The 23,454-nt window shown below is 36.3% G+C and overlaps 1 protein-coding gene across 3 annotated transcripts in view; it reads left to right on the top strand.

The window, feature by feature from the left end:
- Window positions 1-23,454, top strand: part of AOPEP (aminopeptidase O (putative)) — a 524,226-nt gene that overhangs the window by 248,584 nt on the left and 252,188 nt on the right. For all 3 annotated transcript variants that reach the window (XR_008913378.1, XM_007497916.2, XM_007497922.2), the window contains exon 6: window positions 19,380-19,569. Coding sequence is in view for 2 of the 3 variants with exons in the window: in XM_007497916.2 (XP_007497978.1) it covers window positions 19,380-19,569 (190 nt within the window). In the remaining variant the exon portion in view is untranslated. The remainder of the gene's footprint in view (window positions 1-19,379; window positions 19,570-23,454) is intronic.

The raw sequence follows: 23,454 nt of genomic DNA, 5'->3' as shown, positions 1-23,454 counted from the left end.
TTTGTGTTCTCTTGTCCTGGAATCAGACAGAATCATTAAGCAAAGTCCCATTAATTGTTTTAAATAATAAAGGGTATCATTTTATAGTCTAAAGCTTTTTGGGTATGCATTGACATTATAGCGAATATATTTTAAACTTATATTACTGCAAAATCAAAAAAAGTTAAAGATAAATCTTAATACTGGTGACATGTGCTTCAAATACAAAAAGGAGAGAAAAAATAAAACTGAAATAGTATATTGCACATGCAAGCAAAAATATAATAATAAAAGAGTTTAAAAAATATAGCTTATAATCATTGACACACTGTTAGCACTGTTAGCTAAGGAAATGTAGAATACAAAGGTTTCTCTCCAGAAATGAGATTCATTTCCTCTTTATACCTGGCCGTGATCCACTGTGAGTACAAGCAAATGATTTTTACAAAGGAACTGTTTTTTATAAATAACAGTAGTTCAACATGTAATGCACATTAAAAAGGTATCAACATCCCCAGTTATAATAGCCCATTTAGTGACAATAGCATACAAACCCACTATCATATTTAACATGAGTCTGCTGTATGACATTTAAAGAAAATGGATACTTGCCACAAGTTTTTCAGGTGTAGCAATATTTAAACCTTGGCAAATAGATTTTTAAACAATTAAAACTTATTTGGGTCTAGAACATCATCAAGAAATCTAGATATCATTCTGGTGAAAGGGTAAAGTGAGCTGAAGAGTTATAAATGAGAAATGCTCCCTTTTGGGGAGCCATCCAGGGGTACCATTCCCTGGGATTAACTTCCCAGCTCCTTTGGTATGAGACTGTGATGTCCCATCAATTCACATTTTTATAAATGTGGGAGGTGGGGATTATGATTGTATTTCACTTCAGCTACTAAAATGGACCTATCATATCTAAAATCCCCTTCAAATCAACTTGAGATATTTAGCTCATTAAATTTTACAAAGGTTGTTATACAATTGTAACCAGTTTTGATGAAGTCTATCCATCCTCTATGTGACAATTTACAAAGACAAAATAGAAAAAAGGCTGGTTTTTTTTTTTTAAATATGGACTTACTCAATGACATTTGTTCAGTATAGGAGAAAAGCAACAGAATATAACAGCAGTTAAAACCCAGTACATTAAAATGATTCAGTGTACCAGAATATTATTGAATACATTAATATATGAACTTAAACCCACAAAATTAAATCTTAAACAAAACAATCAGCAAAATGCGATAAAATACAGAGATTTTTATAAAACATTAGAGCCTGAAAAGCCTTAAAAATATAACCTCCAGTCTCCCTAAAGTTCATTTTTGTTTGTTTGTTTGTTTGTTTTTATCTGTTGAGATTCATTTTGTCAGTACTGTGGAATTTCTCATAGCAAGGGAGAACATGGGTTTTAGGAATCCCAAACTGGGCAGGCCCAAGTGACAAAGTGTTTCAGGGAGATGAATTTCTCCCCTGAATCTCAGGTAAGATAAGTAAAAGGATCAGTGCACTCAAAGAACATCCTTTGAAATAGGCAATGCACTGCTCCCTCATAGAATATGCCATGCTTGTAATCAACTTCCTCTTTGGAAGAGTCTCTTCCTTGTCCTTGCAGCCCCCTGCTGAGGTCCCCTGCCATGTGGAGGCTAATTGTTGCCTAAGGAAAGAACATCCCAGTTTTTACCAGCTGGTTTGTGATTCCAAAGACACAGTAGCAGCTACCAGCAGCCTGGGTCTTGGGGCTGGGCCTAGGGTTGGATGAACGATCTGGGTCAAGAAAGTTAGGAATGGATGGCTGGAGGCAGGAGTAGGCAGCAGGAGTAAGCTGAATCAGGAGAAGCAGCTTTGCGAGGGTGGGTGAAAAGCCTTGGCAGGAGAAACATGGCTTAAAAAAAATTATCTAGGCTATCTTAAAGAAATTGAGAAGTTCTAGTTTGACATGTAGTTGCCAAAACTGTAGAAATTAAATTATATCTCTAATAATAAAAATATTATATTTTAATGAGGTTTATTAGAAATCAAGGAATAAAAAGGACACAAAATAAAAACCACATGCCCTTGGCTGATTAGCCCATTTAAAATTCCCACTCTTAGCTTACCACTATATTTGCTGCATCATTTGCAAAGGAAGAGACTGTGGGAGGCATTACTACCAGTTAAATGCCAATTGTGATCTCGCCAATGTGGAGACTCAGTAGAGATTACAGGGAATTCTGTGAAATACCAACGACTTCTGGGGAATGAAGTCTAGGGTTTAAAATCTCCATTTTACATTTGGTTTACCAATATACTTGCTGCATCATTTGCAAAGGAAGAGCACGTAGAAGGTGTTACTGCCAGTTAAATACCAATTGTTTTCTTGACAACTGGAAACTCACGTGAGATTGTAGGGAATTCTGGGAAATACCAAGGACTTCTGGGGTATAAAGTCTAGGTTCAAAATCTCCATTTATACAAGGAAAATACTCTACCTCTTTCATCCAGGCTGAAAGAGATTATCAGTTGCTTAACTGTTTCTCTGGGATTGATTCCACCAGCTCCAGGGAAAATTCTAATCCCATTCCCTGTCAATCACTCATGTCCTATGTCTTATTTACTATTTTAACAAGAAAAAGAAAATTTAGAAAAATACATTTTGTTATTTTCTTTCAACTGGGTCCTCAATGAGCAAGGCAATCCCTAATTCATTTACCACTTAACACTGCAGCTTTTCCAAACTTTTCCATCTTCCCTTTAGACTCCCTTATCTCCCCCTCTCTCTATTTTTTCAGCTAAAAACCTTTCTTCATGTTGCACTGAAAAAAACCAAGGCCATTTAAGATTTTCCTTTTTTCTTCTCAATTCACATCTTCCATATGCCTTCAACCACAGTATCTTTCACTATTGTCTCATATGAAGAAATTGCCCTTCTTGCCTAAGCAAACCTTTCTACATGCACAAGGGATCCCATTCCATAATATCTTCTCTAGCACATTTCTTCCTCTGTCGTCCCCATTTCTCACTAACTTTTCATCTTCTTCTGTCTACTGCCTATAAATATGCCTATGTGTTCTGCATATTTTAAAAAAGCACCCCCTACAGGAACTATATGAACACGACTACAAAACACTCTCCACACAATTAAAATTAGATCAAAACAATTGGAAAAACATTGATTGCTCATGGGTAGGACAAGCTAACATAATAAAAATGACAGTCCTCCCCAAATTAATTTACTTGTTTAGTGTCATACCCATTGAACTATGAAAAAAGGTTTTTACTGAATTAGAAAAAACCATAACAAAGTTCATTTGGAAGAACAAAAGATCAGGGATATATCCAGGGAAATCATGAAAAGAAAATGCAAAGGAAGGAGGATTTGCAGACCCAGATCTCAAACTATACTATAAAGCAGTCAGCATCAAAGCAATTTGGTACTGACTAAGAGACAGAAAGGAGGATCAGTGGAATACACTAGGGACAAATGACCTCAGCAAGACATTCCATGATAAGCCCAAAGATCCTAGTTTGGGGGACCAAAACCCACTATAAAATGATGAAAAACTGCTGGGAAAATTAGAAGACAATATGGGAGAGATTAGGTTTGGATCAACATCTCATGCCCTACACCAAGATAAACTCAGAATGGGTGAATGACCTGAATATAAAGAAGGAAACTATAAGCAAATTACATGAACACAGAATAGTATACTTGTTGGATCTTTGGGAAAGGAAAGACTTTAAAACCAAGCAAGAGCTAGAAAAATTTCACAAAATTTAAAATCAATAATTTTGATTACATCAAATTAAAAAGTTTTTGTACAAACAAAACCAATGCATGCAAAATTAGAAGGGAAGCAACAAATTGGGAAACAATCTTCATTATAAAAACCTCTGACAAAGGTCTAATTACTCAAATTTATAAAGAGCTAAACCAATCATATAAAAAATCAAGCCATTCTCCAATTGATAAATGGGCAAGGGACATGAATAGGCAATTTTCAGTTAAAGAAATCAAAACTATCAATAGGAACGTGAAAAAGTGTTCTAAATCTCTTATAATCAGAGAAATGCCAATCAAAACAACTCTGAGGTATCACCTTACACCTAGCAGATTGGCTAACATGACAGCAACAGAAAGTTATGAATGCTGGAGGGGTGTGTGCCAAAGTTGGGACATTAATGCATTGCTGGTAAAGTTGTGAATTGATCCAACCATTCTGGAGGGCAATTTGGAACCATGCCCAAAGGGTGCTAAATGACTGATCCTTTGATCCAGCCATAGCACTGCTGGGTTTGTACCTCAAAGAGATAATAAGGAAAAAGACATGTACAAAAATATTCAAAGCTGCGCTCTTTGTGGTGGCTAAAAATTTGAAAATGAGGAGATGCCCTTCAGTTGGGTAATGCCTGAATAAATTGTGGTATCTGTTGGTGATGGAATGCTATTGTGCTCAAAGGAATAATAAAGTGGGGAAATTCCATTGTAACTGGAACAACCTCCAGGAATTGATGCAGAGTAAGAGGAGCAGAACCAGGAAAAAAAACAACAACATTGTACACAGAGACTGATACACTATGGTACAATTGAATGTAATAGACTTCTCCATTATTGGCAATGCAGTGATCCTGAACAACTTGGAGGAATCTACGAGAAAAACCACTTTCCAAATTCAGAGGAAACACTGTGGGAGTAAAAATACTGAAGAAAAACAACTGCTTGAATGCCTGGGTTGAAGGGATATGGTTGGGGATGTAGACTCTAAATGAACATCCTAGTTCAAACAACAACATGGAAATAGGTTCTGATCAAGGACAGAAGTAATACTCAATGAAATTGCATGTTGGCTGTGGGAAGAGTGGGTGGAGTGGAAGAAGGGAAACAAAGTGATTATTGTAACCAAAAAAAAAAAAAAGAAAATTAAAAAAAAGAAAAAAGAAAAAAACAGAAAAACAAACAAAAGCACCCCCTTGATCCACCCATCTCTTAGCTTTCATCCTATATCTCTTCTCCCTTTTTTGGCTAAACTCCTTGAGAAGGTTATCAATAATCAACACGTCCACTTCATTTCCTCTCATTCTTTTAACTCTCTACAATCTAGCTTCCAACTTCATCATTTAATTAAAACTCTCTCCAAGGTTGCCATAGAACTTATGATTGCCAAATCTAATGGTCTTTTTTCATCTTCATCCTTCTTGACCTCTCTGCAACCTTTGACATTATCCATCACCCTCTTCTTGATACTCTTCTCTAGGCTATTTTTTCTCCTCTATCCTTTCATTATAGTGCTCTCCTGGTTTTCCTCCTGCCTGTATGAATACTCCTCAATTTCCTTTGCTTGATCTTAATCAAGTTCACATTACTAACCATGATTGTTCTACAGGACTCTGCCCTTGAACCTCTCAGTCTTCTTCTATATGTCTTGATAATTTCACCAACTCTTATGCAATCAACTCTCATCTCTCTGTAGCTAATTCTCACATATTTTTTCTTAACTCTAACTTCTTCCATGACTATCAGTCTTTGATTTCCAATTGTTTATTGGATATCTCACCCTGCAACACACCGAACTCATTATCTATGCCACCTTCCTACCCCACAACTCTCTACTGCTCTTAACCTTTCTGTTTCTAGAGAGGGTACTATCATCCTCCCAATGACCCAGAATTTCTACCTAGATGTTATTCTTATTTCTTTACTCTTTCTCATCCTATTCACATATCCTGTTAATTGCCAAGTCTCATAGAGTCTACCTTTCTAGTATCTCTCCTATACACCTCTGTCTTTCCTCTGACACTGCCTCCGTCCTGGTTCAGGACCATATCATCTTATGCCTCGGTTATTGAAATAGCCTTCTGGTTTTCCTTGATGCAAGTCTCTGTCTACTTGAGTTCATCTTCACTGTTAAAAGTGGTCTTTCTGAAGTGTAAGTCTGGCCATATTAATTCCACTCAATAAAATTCAGTGTTTTCATGATGTCTATAGGATAAACTATGAAATCTTTTGTTTGGCTGTTAAATCCCTCAACAACCTATCCCTCCCCCTCCTTTATAGGAATTTTCCAACTTACTTTCTCCTTCTATCACATATACTCTCCTCTCCAGTGAGGTTCTTACAAATGACATGTCATTTTCTGATTACATGCATTTTCACTAGGCATTCTCTATGTTGGGTATTCTCTGCCTCCTCATTGCTACCTGTTACCTTCCCTGGCTTCCTTCAAAATTTAACAAAAGTCCTATCATTTATTAGAAATCTTTTTCAGTCCTTAATTAGTGCCTTACCTCTGAGGTTATCTCCATTTTCAGAACTATTTGCATGTTGTCTCCTCCATTAAACTATGAGATGGGGTTGCTTTGGTCTTTTTTTTTTGTATCCCTAGTGTATCCCTAGTGTGAGGTGATACCTGAGTTGTTTTGATTTGCATCTCTCTGATTATAAGAGATTTATAACACTTTTTCATGTGCTTATTAATAGTTTTGATTTCTTTAACTGAAAATTCTCTATCTATGTCCCTTGCCCATTTATCAATTGGAGAATGGCTTGATTTTTTGTACAATTGGTTTAGGTATTTATAAATTTTAGCAATTAGGCCTTTGTCAGAGGTTTTTGTAATGAAGATTATTTCCCAATTTGTTGCTTCCCTTCTAATTTTGCATGCATTGGTTTTGCTTGTACAAAAACTTTCTAATTTGATGTAATCAAAACTATTTATTTTACATTTTGTGAATTTTATTTTACTCTTGCTTGGTTTTAAAATCTTTCCTTTCCCAAAGATCTGACAGGTATACTATTCTGTGTTCACCCAGTTTATTTATAGTTTCCTTCTTTATATTTAAGTCATTCACCCATTCTGAGTTTATCTTGGTGTAGGGTGTGAGATATTGATCCAAACCTAATCTCTCCCATATTGTCTTCTAATTTTCCCAGCAGTTTTTATCAAATAGTAGGTTTTGGTCCCCAAAACTGGGATCTTTGGGCTTATCATGGAATGTCTTGCTGAGGTCATTTGTCCCTAGTGTATGCCACTGATCCTCCTTTCTGTCTCTTAGTCAGTACCAAATTGTTTTGATGCTGACTGCTTTATAGTATAGTTTGAGATCTGGGTCTACAAGTCCTCCTTCCTTTGCATTTTCTTTTCATGATTTCCCTGGATATATCCCTGATCTTTTGTTCTTCCAAATGAACTTTGTTATGGTTTTTTATAATTCAGTAAAAAAGTTTTTTCGTAGTTCAATGGGTATGACACTAAACAAGTAAATTAATTTGGGTAGAATTGTCATTTTTTTTATGTTAGCTCATCCTGCCCATGAGCAATCAATGTTTTTAGAGTTGTTTATATCTAGTTTTAATTGTGTGGAGAGTATTTTCTAGTTATGTTCATATAGTTCCTGTGTTTGTCTTGGCAGATAGATTTCTAAGTATCTTATATTGTCTAGTGTGATTTTAAATGGAATTTCTCTTTCTAATTCTTGCTGCTGAGATGTGTTGGAAATATAGAAAAATGCTGATGACTTATGTGGGTTTATTTTTTATCCTGTGACTTTGCTAAAGTTGTTGATTATTTCCACTAGCTTTTTAGTTGATTCTCTAGGATTATTTAAGTAGACCATCATATCATCTGCAAAGAGTGATAGCTTGGTCTCCTCATTTCCAGTTTTAATACCTTCAATTTCTTTTTCTTCTCTCATTGCTACTGCTAGTGTTTCTAGTACAATGTTAAATAATAGAGGTGATAATGGGCATCCTTGTTTAACTCCTGATCTTTTTGGGAAGGCTTCTAGTTCATCCCCATTGCAGATGATGTTTGCTGATGGTTTTAGATATATAATGTTTATTATTTTTAGGAAAGGCCCTTCTATTCCTATACTTTCTAGTGTTTTCAATAGGAATGCGTGTTGTATTTTGTCAAAGGCTTTTTCTGCATCTATTGAGATAATCAGGTGATTTTTGTCAGTTTGCTTGTTAATATGGTCAATTATGTGGATGATTTTCATAATATTGAACCATCCTTGCATTCCTGGTATGAATCCTACCTGGTTATGGTGAATAACCCTCATGATCACTTGCTGGAGTCTTTTTGTTAGTATCCTATTTAAGATTTTTTCATCTATATTCATTAAGGAGATTGGTCTATAGTTTTCTTTCTCTGTTTTTGACCTGCCTGGCTTTGGAATCAGTACCATATTTGTGTCATAAAAGGGATTTGGTAGAACTCCTTCTTTGTTTATTCTGTTAAATTGTTTGTATAATATTGGGATTAGATGTTCTTTGACTGTTTGATAGAATTCATTTGTGAATCCATCTGGACCTGGTGATTTTTTTCTTGTGAGTTTTTGATGGCTTGTTCAGTTTCTTTTTCTCATATGGAGTTGTTTAGGTAATCTATTTCTTCCTCGGTTAGTCTAAGCAATTTATATTTTTGTAAATATTCATCCATATCACCTAGTTTACCATACTTTTGCCATATAATTGGGCATAATTTTTAAATGATTGCCTTAATTTCCTTTTCATTTGAGGTGAGATCTCCCTTTTCATCTTGGATACTATCAATTTATTTTCCTTCTTTCCATTTTTAAATTAGATTGACCAGTACTTTGTCTATTTTATTTGTTTTTTTCAAAGTACCTGCTTCTAGTCTTATTTATTAAATCAATAATTCATTGACTTTCAATTTTATTAATTTCTCCTTTGATTTTTAGGATGTCTAATTTAGTCTTCATCTGAGGATTTTTAATTAGTTCACTTTCTACTTTTTAAATTTGCATGCCCAATTCATTGACCTCTGCCCTCTTCAATTTGTTAATATATGAACTCAAGGATATGAATTTCCCCCTGAGTAGTGCTTTGGCTGCATTCCATAGATTTTGCAAGAATTTCTCATTATTGTCATTTTCTTCAATGAAGTTATTAATTGTTTCTATTATTTGTTCTTTAACCAATTTTGGAGAATCATTTTGTTTAATTTCAATTAATTTTTGATTTGTCTCTCCATGTACCCTTACTAATTATTATTTTCATTGCATTGTGATCTGATAAGGTTGCATTTATTATTTCTGTTCTTTTGCACTTGTTTGCAATGTTTTTATGCCCTAATACATGGTCAATCTTTGTGAATGTACTATGTGCTGCTGAAAAAAAGGTGTATTCTTTTTTGTCCCTATTTATTTTTCTCCATATATCTATTAACTCTAATTTTTCTAAGATTTCATTCACTTCTCTTACCTCTTTCATATTCATTTTTTGGTTTGATTTATCTAGTTCAGATAGAGGAAGGTTCAGGTCTCCACTAGTATAGTTTTTCTATCCATTTCATCCTTAAGCTCCACTAGTTTCTCCTTTAGAAATTTGGATGCTATGCCATTTGGTACATACATGTTGAGTACTGATATTTCCTCATTGTGTATACTGCCTTTTATCAGGATGTAATTAACTTCCCTATCACTTTTAACTAGATCTATTTTTACTTTGACTTTGTCAGATATCATGATTGTGACTCCTGCCTTCTTTTTGTCAGTTGATGCCTGATATATTTGGCTCCATCCTCTTATTTTCACCCAATGCGTATCTATCTTCTTCATGTGTGCTTTTTGTAGACAGCATATGGTACGGTTTTGGATTCTATTCCACTCTGCTATTTGCTTCCTTTTTATGGGTGAGTTCATTCCATTCACATTCTGAGTTATGATTGACAGCTGTGCATTTCCCAGCATTTTTATTTCTACTCCTAGTCCTGCCTTTTCTTCTTTCACTATTTCCTTCTACACCAGTTTTATTTTTAATCAGTCCCTCTAATTCCTACCCTTATTTTACTTCCCTTTCTACCCCCTCCATTCTTATTATCCCCTTATTTTCTTTACAGTCTTTTTAAGCTACCCTACCACCCTCTCCCTCCCTTGAATAGCTTCCCTCCATTTGTTACCCTTCTACTTCCCAATAGGGCACAAATCAATTCTCTGCTCCAATGAATTGGTTTGTTTTTCCCTCTTTGAGTCAATTTCAGTGCACATAAGAGTTTATTATTTCCTGTCTCCAACCTCTTTACCCTTCCACTGTATTGATGTTCTCTCCCCTCCCACCATGAACTTCTTTGTGATATATACATTCACCCCCTTTTGTTTCTTTTCCCATTTCTTTTAGTATTAACGTCTTTTTTTTAGCTGGTTGTATATGTGTGTGTGTGTGTGTGTGTGTGTGTGTGTGTGTGTGTGTGTGTGTGTGTATATATATATACACATATATGTATTTATGCTTACATGTATCTATATACATATTTATGTTTTGGCATTTCATCCTATATAGTTTGTCACTGTTCCCTATAAGTTTAATTTTTCTAGCTACCCCGGTGATAATAACAATTTTAAGCATTACCAGTGACCTCTTTTCTTTTAGGGATACATATCATTTTAACTTATTGTGTCTCTTAAAATTTTTTTTGTTTTTGTTTTGTTTTGTTTTTCTTTTTTCCCTCTTTCTTAATTACTTTTTGATGATTCTCTTGAGTTCTGTGTTTGGGCATCAAATTTTTTGTTCAGTTCTGGTCTTTTCTTTACAAATGCTTGGCATTATTTTATTTTGTTAAATGACCAAACTTTCCCCTGTAAGAATATAGTCAGTTTTGCTAAGTAGGTGATTCTTGGTGTAGACCTAGTTCCCTTGCTTTCCATAATACCATATTCCATGCCTTTTCGTACTTTAGTGTAGATGCAGCCAGATCCTGTGTTATCCTCACTGTGGTTCCATGGTATCTGAATGACTTCTTCTTAGGAGCTTGTAATATTTTTCCCTTGGTCTGATATTTCTTGAATTTGGCTATAACATTCCTGTGTGTTGTCATTTGGACATTAAGAACAGGAGGTGATCTGTGGATTCTTTCAATCTCCACTTTTCCCTCTTGTTCTAGAATATTGGGCAGTTTTCTTGGATAATTTCCTGTAAAATAATGTCCAGCCTTTTTCTTTTTTCAGAGTCTTTTAGTAGACCAATGATTCTTAAATTTTCTCTCCTGGAATGATTTTCTAAACCTTCTATGTTGTGAATGAGGTGCTTCATATTTTCCTCAGTTTTTTCATTCTTTTGATTTTGTTTTATAGTGTCCTGCTGCCTTGTGAAGTCACTTAATTCCAATTGTTGTATTCTGGTTTTTAAAGACTGGATTTCATCCCTGGCTTTTTGGTCATCCTTCTCCTTTTGGTTTGATTTTCTTTGGAGGTCATCTTTCATCCTCTTTCCCTCATCTTTCATCTTCTTTGCCTCATCTTTCATCTCCTTTGCCTCATTTTCAAGCTGTTTGATTTTGGCTTTTATGACGCTGTTTTCTTGTTTTTAGTTCAAGTCCTTCTGTTTCCATATGACTTATCTTGTTTTTTAATTTCTTTTCCCAGTTGTATTCAGCCTCTCTTTATTGTGTTTTGAATTATATTTTGAGTTCTTCTAGAGCCTGTATCCAATTTGCTGGGTTTTCTGTTTGTTTTTTTTTGTTTGTTTGTTTGTTTGTTTTTGGTGTTCCCTCATTCTTCTCTGCTTTGTTTGCTCTTTGTTCATTGTCTGTATAGAAGCTGTCGATTGTAATTTCTTTTTTTTTCTTTTTCTGTTTTTTGCTCATATTTAGGCCTTCTTTACTCCCTGCAGTTGCCTGAGCTATTGCTCCTCTCATTTTGTGTGTGTGTGGTTTTGAGCTTTTCTTTCTGTCTTCACCTTTGGAGTTTTGTCAGTAAGTCTCTCAGTGTAGTCTGTGGGGGAGGGGTGTTGGAGCTTGAGCTTCCCTGCCCTCTGAAGGCTTTGATGGGATTAAGGCCAGCTGGGTTACTGGATATGCCTTGAGGCTAAAACCTTGGGAAGGGAGGTGGTGGAATATTGACTGTCTCTGCTGCTGCAAGTATGCCTTCTGCTCTGAGCTCTCCTCCATCTGATTCCCCACTGCATGTGTTGGTTGCTCTGAGCCTGGCACAGCTTTGCCCGCAAGGTACTCCCTCTATAACTGTAACTTTGCCCACCCAGATGTTCCAATTGCCATTGGAGGCTTAGAGCTCTAGGTGGGGGAGGGGTCCCAGGATTTTCCTTCTTCCTTCCCCTTGAACCCAAGTGTTCTCGTATTCTGACTTTGGGTGGCATACCTTTTAAGTTGAGTCCAGCAGGAGAGTTCCTGGGCTCTGTCTTGTTTTTAGGTTTGATTTTTCAGTCCAGGAGGAGCATTTAGTTTATAATCGGTAAGGAAGAGTTTACAGCTGTCTGAACTTTCATTCCCTCTATACTGTCATTTTGACTCCACCTCTCAAGAAAAAGGTTTTTTAACATAGTAAAAGGGTGGGTCAGGGAGGGAGCTTTCCAAGAGAAATTATCCTCCCATTTAGAATGCCTCTGGGTAGTGTATTAGCTTTTTGATTTTCCAAATTAAATCAATGGAAAAGTGGTACATATAAGTAAAAGTTGCTTTCATTTAATCTGGAAAGTCTTTGAACTGTGTAGTTTAATTTTGAATGGTACTTAGTTTCTTTCTTCTTCTGGTTTTCTTTTTCCTTCCCATGGTGGTAAGATAGCATTCATCTGATCATGTTGATCAAATTGCAAGAGAATTTTAATTTGGGAGAAGTTAGAGTCTGATGAAAATAAAGGTCTTTTTCAAACATTTTTGCCATGTATCTATATGTTCTTGAAGGTGAGTTATTAAGTTTTTTTCCTTTACAGAGGGTATTGGGATCAACTCCAGGATACTGGGAGGGGTTCTTCTGGGACTTTGGGTTCTTTTTGTTCTTAATCAGAAGTAATTTCCAAGCTTCTTTTCTCCACCCATGCAACCTGCTCTGACTTGCTGTAGAAGTTAAAACTAGGTTGGGCCCATAAGTATTTTGTCTTTCCCTAATGAATAAAAGGGGTCAGGTCTCCAGGGAAAAGCAGAAATAAATCAAGTACTAGCTTCAGTTTGGGATCTGATGAAAGTCTCCATTTCTGCTCCAACAGCACTACTCCTGAAGAATTATAACTAATACTGACAACAATCAAGGTGTTCCTGTATTAGAGGCTTGTTTTAAGTTTATATATACAACACTATGCTGTGTGGGTGATCTGTTTTCTAGAGTAGCTTAAAATAAAAAAGTTCTTCAGTTAATAATGATATACATAATTTTTAATGTAAAAAGAAAAAAACATAATTTCATTTGTTGGGGCCTTTGTTTTGAAAGTTCCACTGTTGCTTGTCTCAGAGTAAAACAAAGAGGATGCATATAGTATAAATTCCCACATTGCCCAGTTTTCCCAGGTTACCTCCATTTCTCCTGTCCTTTTACTGGAAGGAAGGAAGGAAGGAGGGAGGGAGGAAAGGAAGGAAGGAAGGAAGGAAGGAAGGAAGGAAGGAAGGAAGGAAGGAAGGAAGGAAGGAAGGAAGGAAGGAAGGAAGGAAGGAAGGAAGGAAGGAAGGAAGGAAGGAAGGAAGGAAGGAAGGAAGGAAGGAAGGAAGGAGGGAGGGAGGGAGGGAGGGAGGGAGGAAAGGAAGAAGAGAGGGAGGGAAGGAAGGAAGGAAGAAAGGAAGCAAGCAAGCAAAGAAGGAAGGGAAGGTTGGTGAAGGTAAAAGGCAAGGAGAAAGAATTCCAGAAATGAAGAAAGGAAGAAAATTGTGATTAAGAGAGCAGTATGAATATAATCTATCTGGCTATTAAAGAATATGAATGTATCTTCTGACTCTTATTTTGGAAAATGTTGAGGCAGTACAGAGAATAAACGTAGTCTAAAAGTTTCATTAAAATGATTATGCTTCCATCCATGGTAGGGATGATGAATAAACAATTTGGCATTTGGAGAGATCCATGGCACAGATCCCTCTAGCAGGCAAAGAAACCTCTGAAACGGACACTGTTAGTGTGAACAGTGATTGTCTAGGCAGGGATTGGCAAGCTACAGCCTACAGCCCAATTCCAGCCCACTGCTTGTTTTCATACAGGGCCTACAAACTAAGAATAATTTTTATGTTTTCTGCTTGTAAAAATTTAATGTACAAAATATCTATATAAATATACAAAATGTACATCTTACTTTTTAACATGAATCATTTGTGTATAGATATTTGCCATGCATAATACTAAACCAAGCACAAGTGAATTATCTCATTTTAACTCAATAGGAAACCTTTAATATAAATTTGTTTTTCTTTACATAATTCTACTTAGTGATGGTCTTATACCCTAATTTCTTATCCATTTTTGAATATTTTAATTGTGTTTTTCTATGTATGTGAGGAACAGGAAGAAAGCCAGTTTGCCTGGACCTTAGAGTACAGGAAGAGGAGTAATATATAAAAAAGGCTGGAAAGGTCATTTGGCACCAGTATATGAAGGACTTTTAAAGCCAAAAAGAGAGGTAGAAGGAGTCACTAAAATCTGATTCAGAAAAAAATATTATTTATTTTATCACATATATTATAATATTATCATAATTATTTTATTTATTTTAGGAAAAGGCCCTGGCATATATGTGGAGGATGATTTGGGGGTAAGGGGAAAAATGAATAAGAACAGTTAGGAGGGCCACTACAGTAGTACAGGTAAGAACCTAAACTAGTGGGATGATTGTGTTAGTGGAGAGAGAGAGTTGTTGAGAAAATGGAAACAATACTTTGCAACATCTTGGGAATGTGTAATTAAGTGAAAATTAGTTCAAGATGACTTCAAGATCAAGCTGACAATCCTAGTGAAGGGAAAGATAGTGGTATCCTTGACAGAAATAGGAAAGTTCCAAAGATTTGGGAGGAAACATAACAAAATCATTGTTGAAGCTTTCATCCTATCCCATGCTTACTTATCTTTTGAAATACACCATGTCCCACCCCAAACAAAAAGTTCTTACCCTTACTTCCTTCGAATATAGAGCCTGTCTTTTATTGGGGACCCCACTCTAGTCCTGAAGTTATGTGGGGATACTAGATTGGGGTATAATGGATTGAAGGAATTTCTCAAATGGCATCTATGCATGTGCTGCAGTGGAGTTCCAAAGTCAAGGTTAGGTTATAACTGCTCTGAATGGCTGCAGCCTATTGAAAAAGGAAAATTGGAAGTTTGTAGAGCAACAGGATATAATGGAGTAAGGGAGGCTTGGAGTGTTATGAGTGAATTGTAGGTATTGATACACTGGAAAAAAGTCCCAGGGGAGCATTGGATGGCATCCCCTCAATCGATACAACTTTCAAATGATTGATCATGAATATTTTACACCAGGACCCGCTGGGATCATGTGATAGCCCCCCTGAGGCCATTCTCTTCACTTTGGAGATTGTTGGTGTAGGGTAGTATATAACAGGCAATGGCTTAATTTCTAAGAATTTTACTGAATCTATCAGAACTGTCCATTTGTTGAAACAATAAACATGAGTGACTTTTTCTCAAGTTTTCTTAGGATTTAGAGCTCAATCACGGAGATCACTTAGTGTAACTTTTTAATTTTGTAGAAGGCTAGTTTGAGACCTCTTCTACAAAGTTAAGTGATTTGGCTAAGGTCTCACATTTAGTTAAGAAACAGAGCTAGATTCTGAACAAAGGTTCTCTGACCCCAAATCTAGCTCTTCTATTGATTCTTGGGGTTAGAAGGTTTTTTGAAGTAAGAATGGTGACTCATTTTATTTTAGCATCTCAGAAATTGTGAAGAACCTCTGTGTAAAGCACAGGATTTAGATATCATCCATGAAAAACAAGGGTCAGCATCAGTTTTTCAAAATCTCATTTGATCTTTTAGTTGGTATGTTAAGAAAAATGCCTTCTGCCAGGAGAAATGTTATCACTACTTTATCTCATATATTATGTCTAACGTTGGAAGAAAATGATGGGAACTGGAGGATTTGGGGCATGGCTTTTCCTCTAGAAAATTCTCATTCCAAAAGAGTCCACGAGTCCTAAACTCTATTGACAGAAATACACACAAACTTAGAAAGCATGTAATATATACCTCTCATTTCACAGAAGAGAAAACTCAGAAGGCCCAGAAAAGTGAGATGATTTACCCAAGGCGACAAAACTGATAGTGGGCAAATTCAGGATCAGTGTGTTCAGGAGAAAAAAAAACAAAACAGTTAATTAGGCATGATATGGTACAGCAGCAGATGGTTTGAACCCTAGTTTTTTCCCATTGTGGTGTTTGGGTGTCTGTGGATGTTTTTTAAGTATTTATGGGTGTTTTTGGTAGTACATCTCCTGACTTAGTTACTATTGAACTCATTCATTCATGTGTTACATCCTTGGTATGAATGGTGCACAAAGTTTTAATTTTTATCTATTAGTATTCCAAACACTGCATCTTTCCCTATAAGGTTTGAGTGCTATTCCTTTCCTCTGTGTGTTCAGTTTTCAAAGAACCATATAGACTACAACAAAATAGCCATTTTCAAAAGATCTGTTTCAAACACAACTGTGACTTCATTCCTTAGAGTGACACAATTCACAACTTTTTATTTACAGGTTGTTGATCTACAAGAGCTTCTTGAGGACAAGAAGTATTTTATTTTTTCTGTGTAAATCCACACTCAGCACAGTACTGGACACATCAGTGCTTAATAAGTGCTTGCTGGAGGAATGAATGAAACTGTCGATCCAACTCTTTCTACTATACAAAATACACTTTCATCTGTGTTTGGAAAAATCACTTTATGTAAACCTAAAATGAATGGGAAATTACAATATTTCCCCAATTCAATAGGAAATATATTTATTTCAAGACCAGAATAGGTTGGGAAGGGAAAACACAAAATTAGAAATTTTTAGATTGGTGGCATGATATAAGTACTAAAGGGAGTTTTCAATTGTCCATGCATTTGTTGAAGTTCTCTCTCTGCCAAAACATTGTCCCTAATTTCCAATAATTTCATCCTTCAAAAAGTGAATGAATCAATGAATTTGGCCATTTTGTACCTAATTCTCAAACACTTAAATGTACTAGTTGTCTGGGTCTAAATGATGATAATCTTGGGGAGAACTAATTACTCCAGCTTAGAATTTCATGATAGCAAAGGAGAATTAAACTAGTCAGAGTTTGATCCGAAAGCCTAGATTTCAAGAGGGAATATTTTAAGTAAAGGATAAATAAACTCTCATGGACTAAAATTCTATAGGACAATGCAGCCCAGGAAGGATTAAGAAGCTCTCAAAAATCGAATTCTGGAACAGTGGGGTTTTTTGTTTAAATTCTAATGATGAAAAAAGAGGAGGGGAGTGTAAAAGAAAAAAAAAAGATCAATTTATCTGCACTGGGAATTCAACAACTGACAATTAATTAGGTATATTATTGAGGGAATTGGGCTAGATAATTACTGAGGTCCCTTCCAATTCAGGGTCTGTGAATTCCATGGTTCTGAATCAAACCAAAATTCTTGTATATTGTTACTAAGAGGTTTAATGATGAAGAGAAAGTCTAATAGGGACAACCAAGGTTTCTTATGAGATAATAACCTCTCAGAGCCTTAATTTCTTCTTCTGTAAAATGAGGAGAGCCAATGGAGGGAATTGCTAAATTATCTCTGAAATCCCTTGCAAATCTAATGACTTGTATAAACTGATTTCTACTTTTAAAAAGTTTAAAGGGTTGGAAAATGAAATTACACACACACATCTCCAATTTGATTTTCATATCTTTGTTTTTTTTTAAACACTGAGAGGGAAAAAGAAATCATCAAGGTCATCCTTGGACAGGAAGGGTTTTTTTTTTTAATATAAAAAGATTACAGAGATTTCTTAGTAATTACTATGTATAATAATCTTGTGTTGAAAGAAGTAACATAGATATGTTATATCTTTGTATATGTTAGGACTGTATATCTATATGTCTAGTTGACACTTAACAATTCAGGCTCTTTTGTAAGTCTGTTTATAAGGCATGAAGTTGCTCGTGTTTTGTTTAGCCAAAAGGACAAAATACTGCCAGCAGTATGTCTGGAATGTTATTTACTTGGTGGATTTCTGTGGTTTTCCCTTTTAGAGCTAGGGGTCATTCACTTAAAATGACCAAAATGGCATACCCAAGCTGCAGTTGGGCTTCTGAACACAAGTTTTTTTCAGTAAAAAAGGTAGGTTGCTTTTCTGCCTCTCTCTCTGTTTTTTTTTCCTTTTAACTTTGTTCTCCCTGTACACTGTGCCTTGCTCTTGGAAGGATTTGAGGAGGTGCTGTTTATTCTTTTCCCTTTGTCCTTGACTCTCCTCCCCGGCTTTCAGTCATTTCTGGTGCAATCTCCTGTGATCCTAGTTAATTGCGCTTCATTTGCATGCATTCGCTGTTATTGTTTTACATCAGAGCTCACCTATTTTGGCACACCCAGCTATATTTTCCATTGCGCTCTCAGATCTGAATGGTTGGACATGTTGCAAAGGAAATAGAGGTGGGGTTTTCCTTAATCATAAACAAAGGAGAGAGAGAGAGAGAGAAACTGCCAGTGTTGACTTGGGCAGGGTCTACATGATAGCAAACACATGTCTTTTGAAGGAAATAGCCAGTGCACACAGATGTGGACTTAATTTCTTAACATGGGAATGTATCTAACTGGTTCGTTCTGCCTATTGAGGGGAGATAGTTCAGACCACATGCTTCCTAGGAGGTTGTGAAAGAGTCATGTGTGAATGAAAATGAAGTTCAACCATTGAAGCCAAAAGGGCTGCACCTCTTCTCGTCATTCTCTCCTAGCTCCTCTACCTTTTTGCCCTTAACCAGGACACTCAAGATATTACAGATGGGCTTTTACTTAGAAAGGATACAACAAAAGGTGTTGGGGTCTCTCTTCTATACTTCATATGACTCATAGCCGCGCCTGTCTTATCCTTTTTCTATTATGTGGTTCTTGGCCAAATGGTACAATTCACTTGGAAATGCTTCCCTATATTGAGCTGGTCTTGATGTGTGCTTTTGGAAAGTTCAGATATTCTGGAGCACCTGTTAGTGTGTCAGGTTGATAACCATCTCCAGTGTAAAATGGAAACTTTCTTTATTATTTTCTTTTTTTCCCTTTTCTTCTGTAAGACTTCTCTCTTTGAAAGAAAAATACAAATAACCATTTTTTTTTGGCTTCAGGATCTTTGATTGTTCATTTGATAGCTGCATATCCACACCTGCTTTTCTTTTTACTGTCCAGATTTCAGTGGATGAAAAACTAAATCAGCCTTATAATGTTTTAAAATGTAAAACTTTGGTTTAAGTTACTTATTATAGGTAATAGTTGTTTGATGACTAAAACCACTGCTTGGCACAAATGTTGGCCTGAATCACTGCCAAGCAGTAAACTGGAGCCTTCTTTCTAAAAAATCTGAGCTACAAACTATCTGTCATGATCTAACATGCATGTAGTAATAATAGGTTGACAAGGCTAATAAAGCATACATATTTAATATATCCACGAGTTGCAGGTTCTAACAGGACGGTCATATATTTTGTTCTTCGTTATACACAGCCCACACATCATCTTCCTGTCTCAGAGTGTCTTACCTGGAGGGAGCCAGCTCTGTGGAACACGCCTTTGCCATGAAATTGCTCATGCCTGGTTTGGTTTAGCCATTGGGGCTCGAGACTGGACTGAAGAATGGTTAAGTGAAGGGTTTGCCACGCATTTGGAAGACGTATTTTGGATCGAAGCCCAAAAGGTGCGTGTTGTGTGATACCCTCCATAACTTATTTCTTTTATCCTGAGTCCAGCCTTATTGTGCACACAGTCAGTTCTCCGTTTGTCACTGGGCATGGCACATCATAGTAACCCAGTAAAGGCTGGTTGGTCCTAGTGATAACATTTGTGATTTCTATGATGGGACAGCTAGTAAAGTAAGTCCTTAAAAAAAATTCTTTGGGAAGCAAAGTGCTCAGTATATTGAGAGCCAGACCTACACCCAGAGTCCTAGGAATGGGAGGTCCTGTGTTCAGATGTGGCCTCACATGGCCTAACTGTATGACCCTAGAGCAACCGCCTAGCCCTTACCACTCTTCTGCCTTGGAACCAATACTTAGGTTTGATTTCAAGACTGAATTTAAGGGGGTTTGAAAAAAAAAGAATATTCTCCTAAGAGCCTTTCTCATTTAAAAAAATATTTACAGTCCCAATGTTTTAAGGGATGCCCTGTATACTTAATAATTCCAATTGAGTACTAATTAGTACATGCCCATGCAGTATAAGGGGTTGTATATGTTCTCTATATGGGACCAAGAGACCCTATGGACAAAGGGAAATTCTGACCTGTGTCAGGAGATTGAAAGGTAGAAGAAATAACCAAAGGGAAGAAAGAAACCACAGACACTTGGAGCTAAGAAACTGAAATCGAATCAAGAACATGTGATACCCAGTGGAATCATGGGTCAGCTATGGGAGAGGTTGGGGGGGGGGGGAGGAAAAGAAAATGATCTTTGTCTCCAGTGAATAATGTTTGGAAATGCTCAAATAAAAAAAATAAATTAATAATAAAAAATTTTGAATGCTAAAAAAAAAAAGAAAGAAACTAAAATCTAGAATTTTATTAAAGAGTAGAGAACTAAATTTGCTAAAGAAGAATCAGCTATTCATACTCTGTGGAATGATAATATAGCTCCTCAGTTACTTTCAGGTGAGAGATAATCCAGCAAAAATCAGAAGGAGAAATAATGCAGTAAGAGTCAGAGGAAGAAGTTATAGGAGGTCATGGTACCTTTCCTTGAAAGGGTACCAGCATGGACCAATGCAAAGACACGTAACATGGTGTGAAACAGACCTGGGTTCGTGTTCCACTTAGAACTAGTTGCATACCCCATGGGTAGGTCACTTTAACCCCTTTGAGTCTCAGTTTCTTCATCTATAAAATGGGAATAATTATACTTATATGTGAAGGAAATTTACTCTTTTTGGGGTCACACACTTGACTTCATCTCCTGCCAACCATTTGATCCAGAAGCCAGGATTGTGTGAAGGAAATCATTGGGTAAATTATGCCACTTGAGTCTACATGAATTTGTGTGAGTTTGCATCACCTACATCACCTAGCATAGGTCATGGGATTGCGACCTATGAACTTGATTCGGACATGACTGAATTTGACATGGAAGTGAGAGAGAGGATAAAAGGGATGAAGAAGGAAGGGTTTGCCCACTATTTCTCTGGTAACTGACCAAGAAAGCTGCTGCTGGAGGTCAGGTTGAAGACCACCCATGTGGGAGCTATTTTATTCTTATCTTTCTACCTATTTCTCATCTTTTACCTATCCAAGCGATTCTAATAAACTTTAGTAATTTAAGGTCAGTCTCATAATTTTAATTCTTACACTTATAGTATCTGCTTCACTATTTCTGGTGATTCATATGGGTAAAAAAATGAAATTTCCAGGAGGAAGTGAAAAGAGAATTGCCAAATATTATGTCTTGTTATTAACATATTCAAAGTATTAGGAGGTACAGGTTGTGTTGTCATATTATTGTCAGTCAAAAATAAGGATTTTAGAGGAGAAAGACAAATTTGGAGAGAGAAGAGCTGGTTAAGAAGATGGTGTTTGAGAATGAGATTGGGTTTTAGACCACAGCCTAAACTGTAAGAATTACAACTGTAGGTCTCTGACTAGAGACAGAATGTGCCTGATTTGCCTTGAGTCTTACAAATCTAATCAAATGGAGTTTAAACAAGGATAGGAGTGGGGTTTGACAAGGAGGCACCTTCCTCCATATAAGCTACATACTAAGCTGGATATCAAAGAAACTAGCTAGCTACAACATAGGGAGGCTATTTAGCAATTAAGATGCTAAGAGATTTACAGGAAATAGTATCTAAGAAAGGAGCTAATAACAATCATATACTCGTTATTTCCAAGCTATATGAAACAAAAGTTTTTATAATATAGAGACCCAGCAGAAGAAATCAAAATCATGTGGGAAAAAGATTAGGTTTATATATCTTCCTTGTCATTCTGTCTTCTAATGGAATTGTCCCAAAGAAGCTTTCAGTGAGCCTATGGAGGATGAGCTTGCATCTAATACTTTTATTCAGTTATGGAAAAATAATCATTTTATTCACTTTTACACCAATCCACAGAACATTAAATATAAAAGAATAATTGCAGAATAACAACCTGCCTAAGGCCATTTCTATTCAGACAGAAATCTGAAACATCAAAAAAGAGAAGAGTGAGATAACATTAATAACAACTGCACCAACATGTTAACAAATAAACATCAAAGAAATGTGAACCAAGTGGATTTATTATAGAAATGGAAGGATTTATGATGTAGACCAGACAACTTCAACCGAGTATTTTATTTTTTTTCAGAGCTTAGAATTAGTAATCAATATGGATTATGCAACTCATTATTGTAGGTTACAAACATTTAGTACTTACTGAATATCTAGAAAGATAGGACCTCATTCAGCAAAAGCCAAAACTTTTGCTGTCTCCTAATACATTCACAAAGTATTTTTGGTTAATAAGTAAGATTTGATCTCCTGGGTATCACTAAGACTGAATGAGATAAGATTCTTACTGGAACTACAGTTCTACAAGTGTATATCTTCTCTAAAAGAGATGTGTGACAGGGGTGGGGAGTGTATAAAGTAGCACTGCCTATTAAAAAAGATATACTTGTGTGAGCAAATCTAGGAACCAGAGGGAAGAAACATGGTGTATAGTGTTTGGTTGAAGCTCAGCAGGGGCTGAAACAAAAGTAATAAAGTTGTCAGAGTATGTTATAGGCCACCTGAGCAGAAGGAGAATATCAATGATTAAGTTTAAGGAACAGTTTGCAAGTCTGTCAGAGAACCATAAAAGGAAAGTGATGAGGACAGCTTTGTGGCTCAGTGAATTGATAGCCAGGCCCAGAGATGGGAGGTCCTAGGTTCAAGTCTGGCCTCAGACACTTCCCAGCTGTGTGATCCTGGACAAGTCACTTAACTCCCACTGCCTAGACCTTACCTCTCTTCTACCTTAGAACCAATATACAGCATCAATTCTAAGACAGAAGGTAGGAGTTTAAAAAAAAAGTGATGGGAGTTCCATTTTCCAGACATCTGCTGGAGTCATCCCTCTGCCAAAAGCAGAGCAGCTAATAATTTCTTGATTTGTCTTAAAGATCCTTCAGTAGGTAGAACTTACAAGAGTAAATAATATTCTGGATTTGACTTCTAAGAATAAAGAAGAATTGGAAATTATGGGAGTCTTCTGAGGGAGTGATTAGTCAGTCATTAAACATTTATTAATTGCTTACTATGTGACCGGCACAATGCTAAGTGCTAGGGATACAAAGAGGAGAAGGTCTAAGGATAGTCCCTGCTGTCAAGGAGCTCACATTCTGAGGATGAAGACAAACAAACAATTATGAACAAAAAATGCAGTGTACAGGATAACTAGAAAATAATTAATAGAGGGAAAGAGCTGAGGGATTTAAAGGCAGCCAGGGAAGTCAATAGGCAGAGCTGAGGAGGGAAGAACATTCCAGACATGGGATACAACCAGAGAAACTACCCTGAACCTAGACATGGAGTTTCTTATTTGGGAAACCCCAGAAGATCCATGCCACTAGTCAGA

This window comes from Monodelphis domestica, chromosome 7, assembly GCF_027887165.1.
Source record: "Monodelphis domestica isolate mMonDom1 chromosome 7, mMonDom1.pri, whole genome shotgun sequence".
NCBI lineage: Eukaryota > Metazoa > Chordata > Mammalia > Didelphimorphia > Didelphidae > Monodelphis > Monodelphis domestica.
This window is presented reverse-complemented; position numbering and strand designations above follow the sequence as displayed.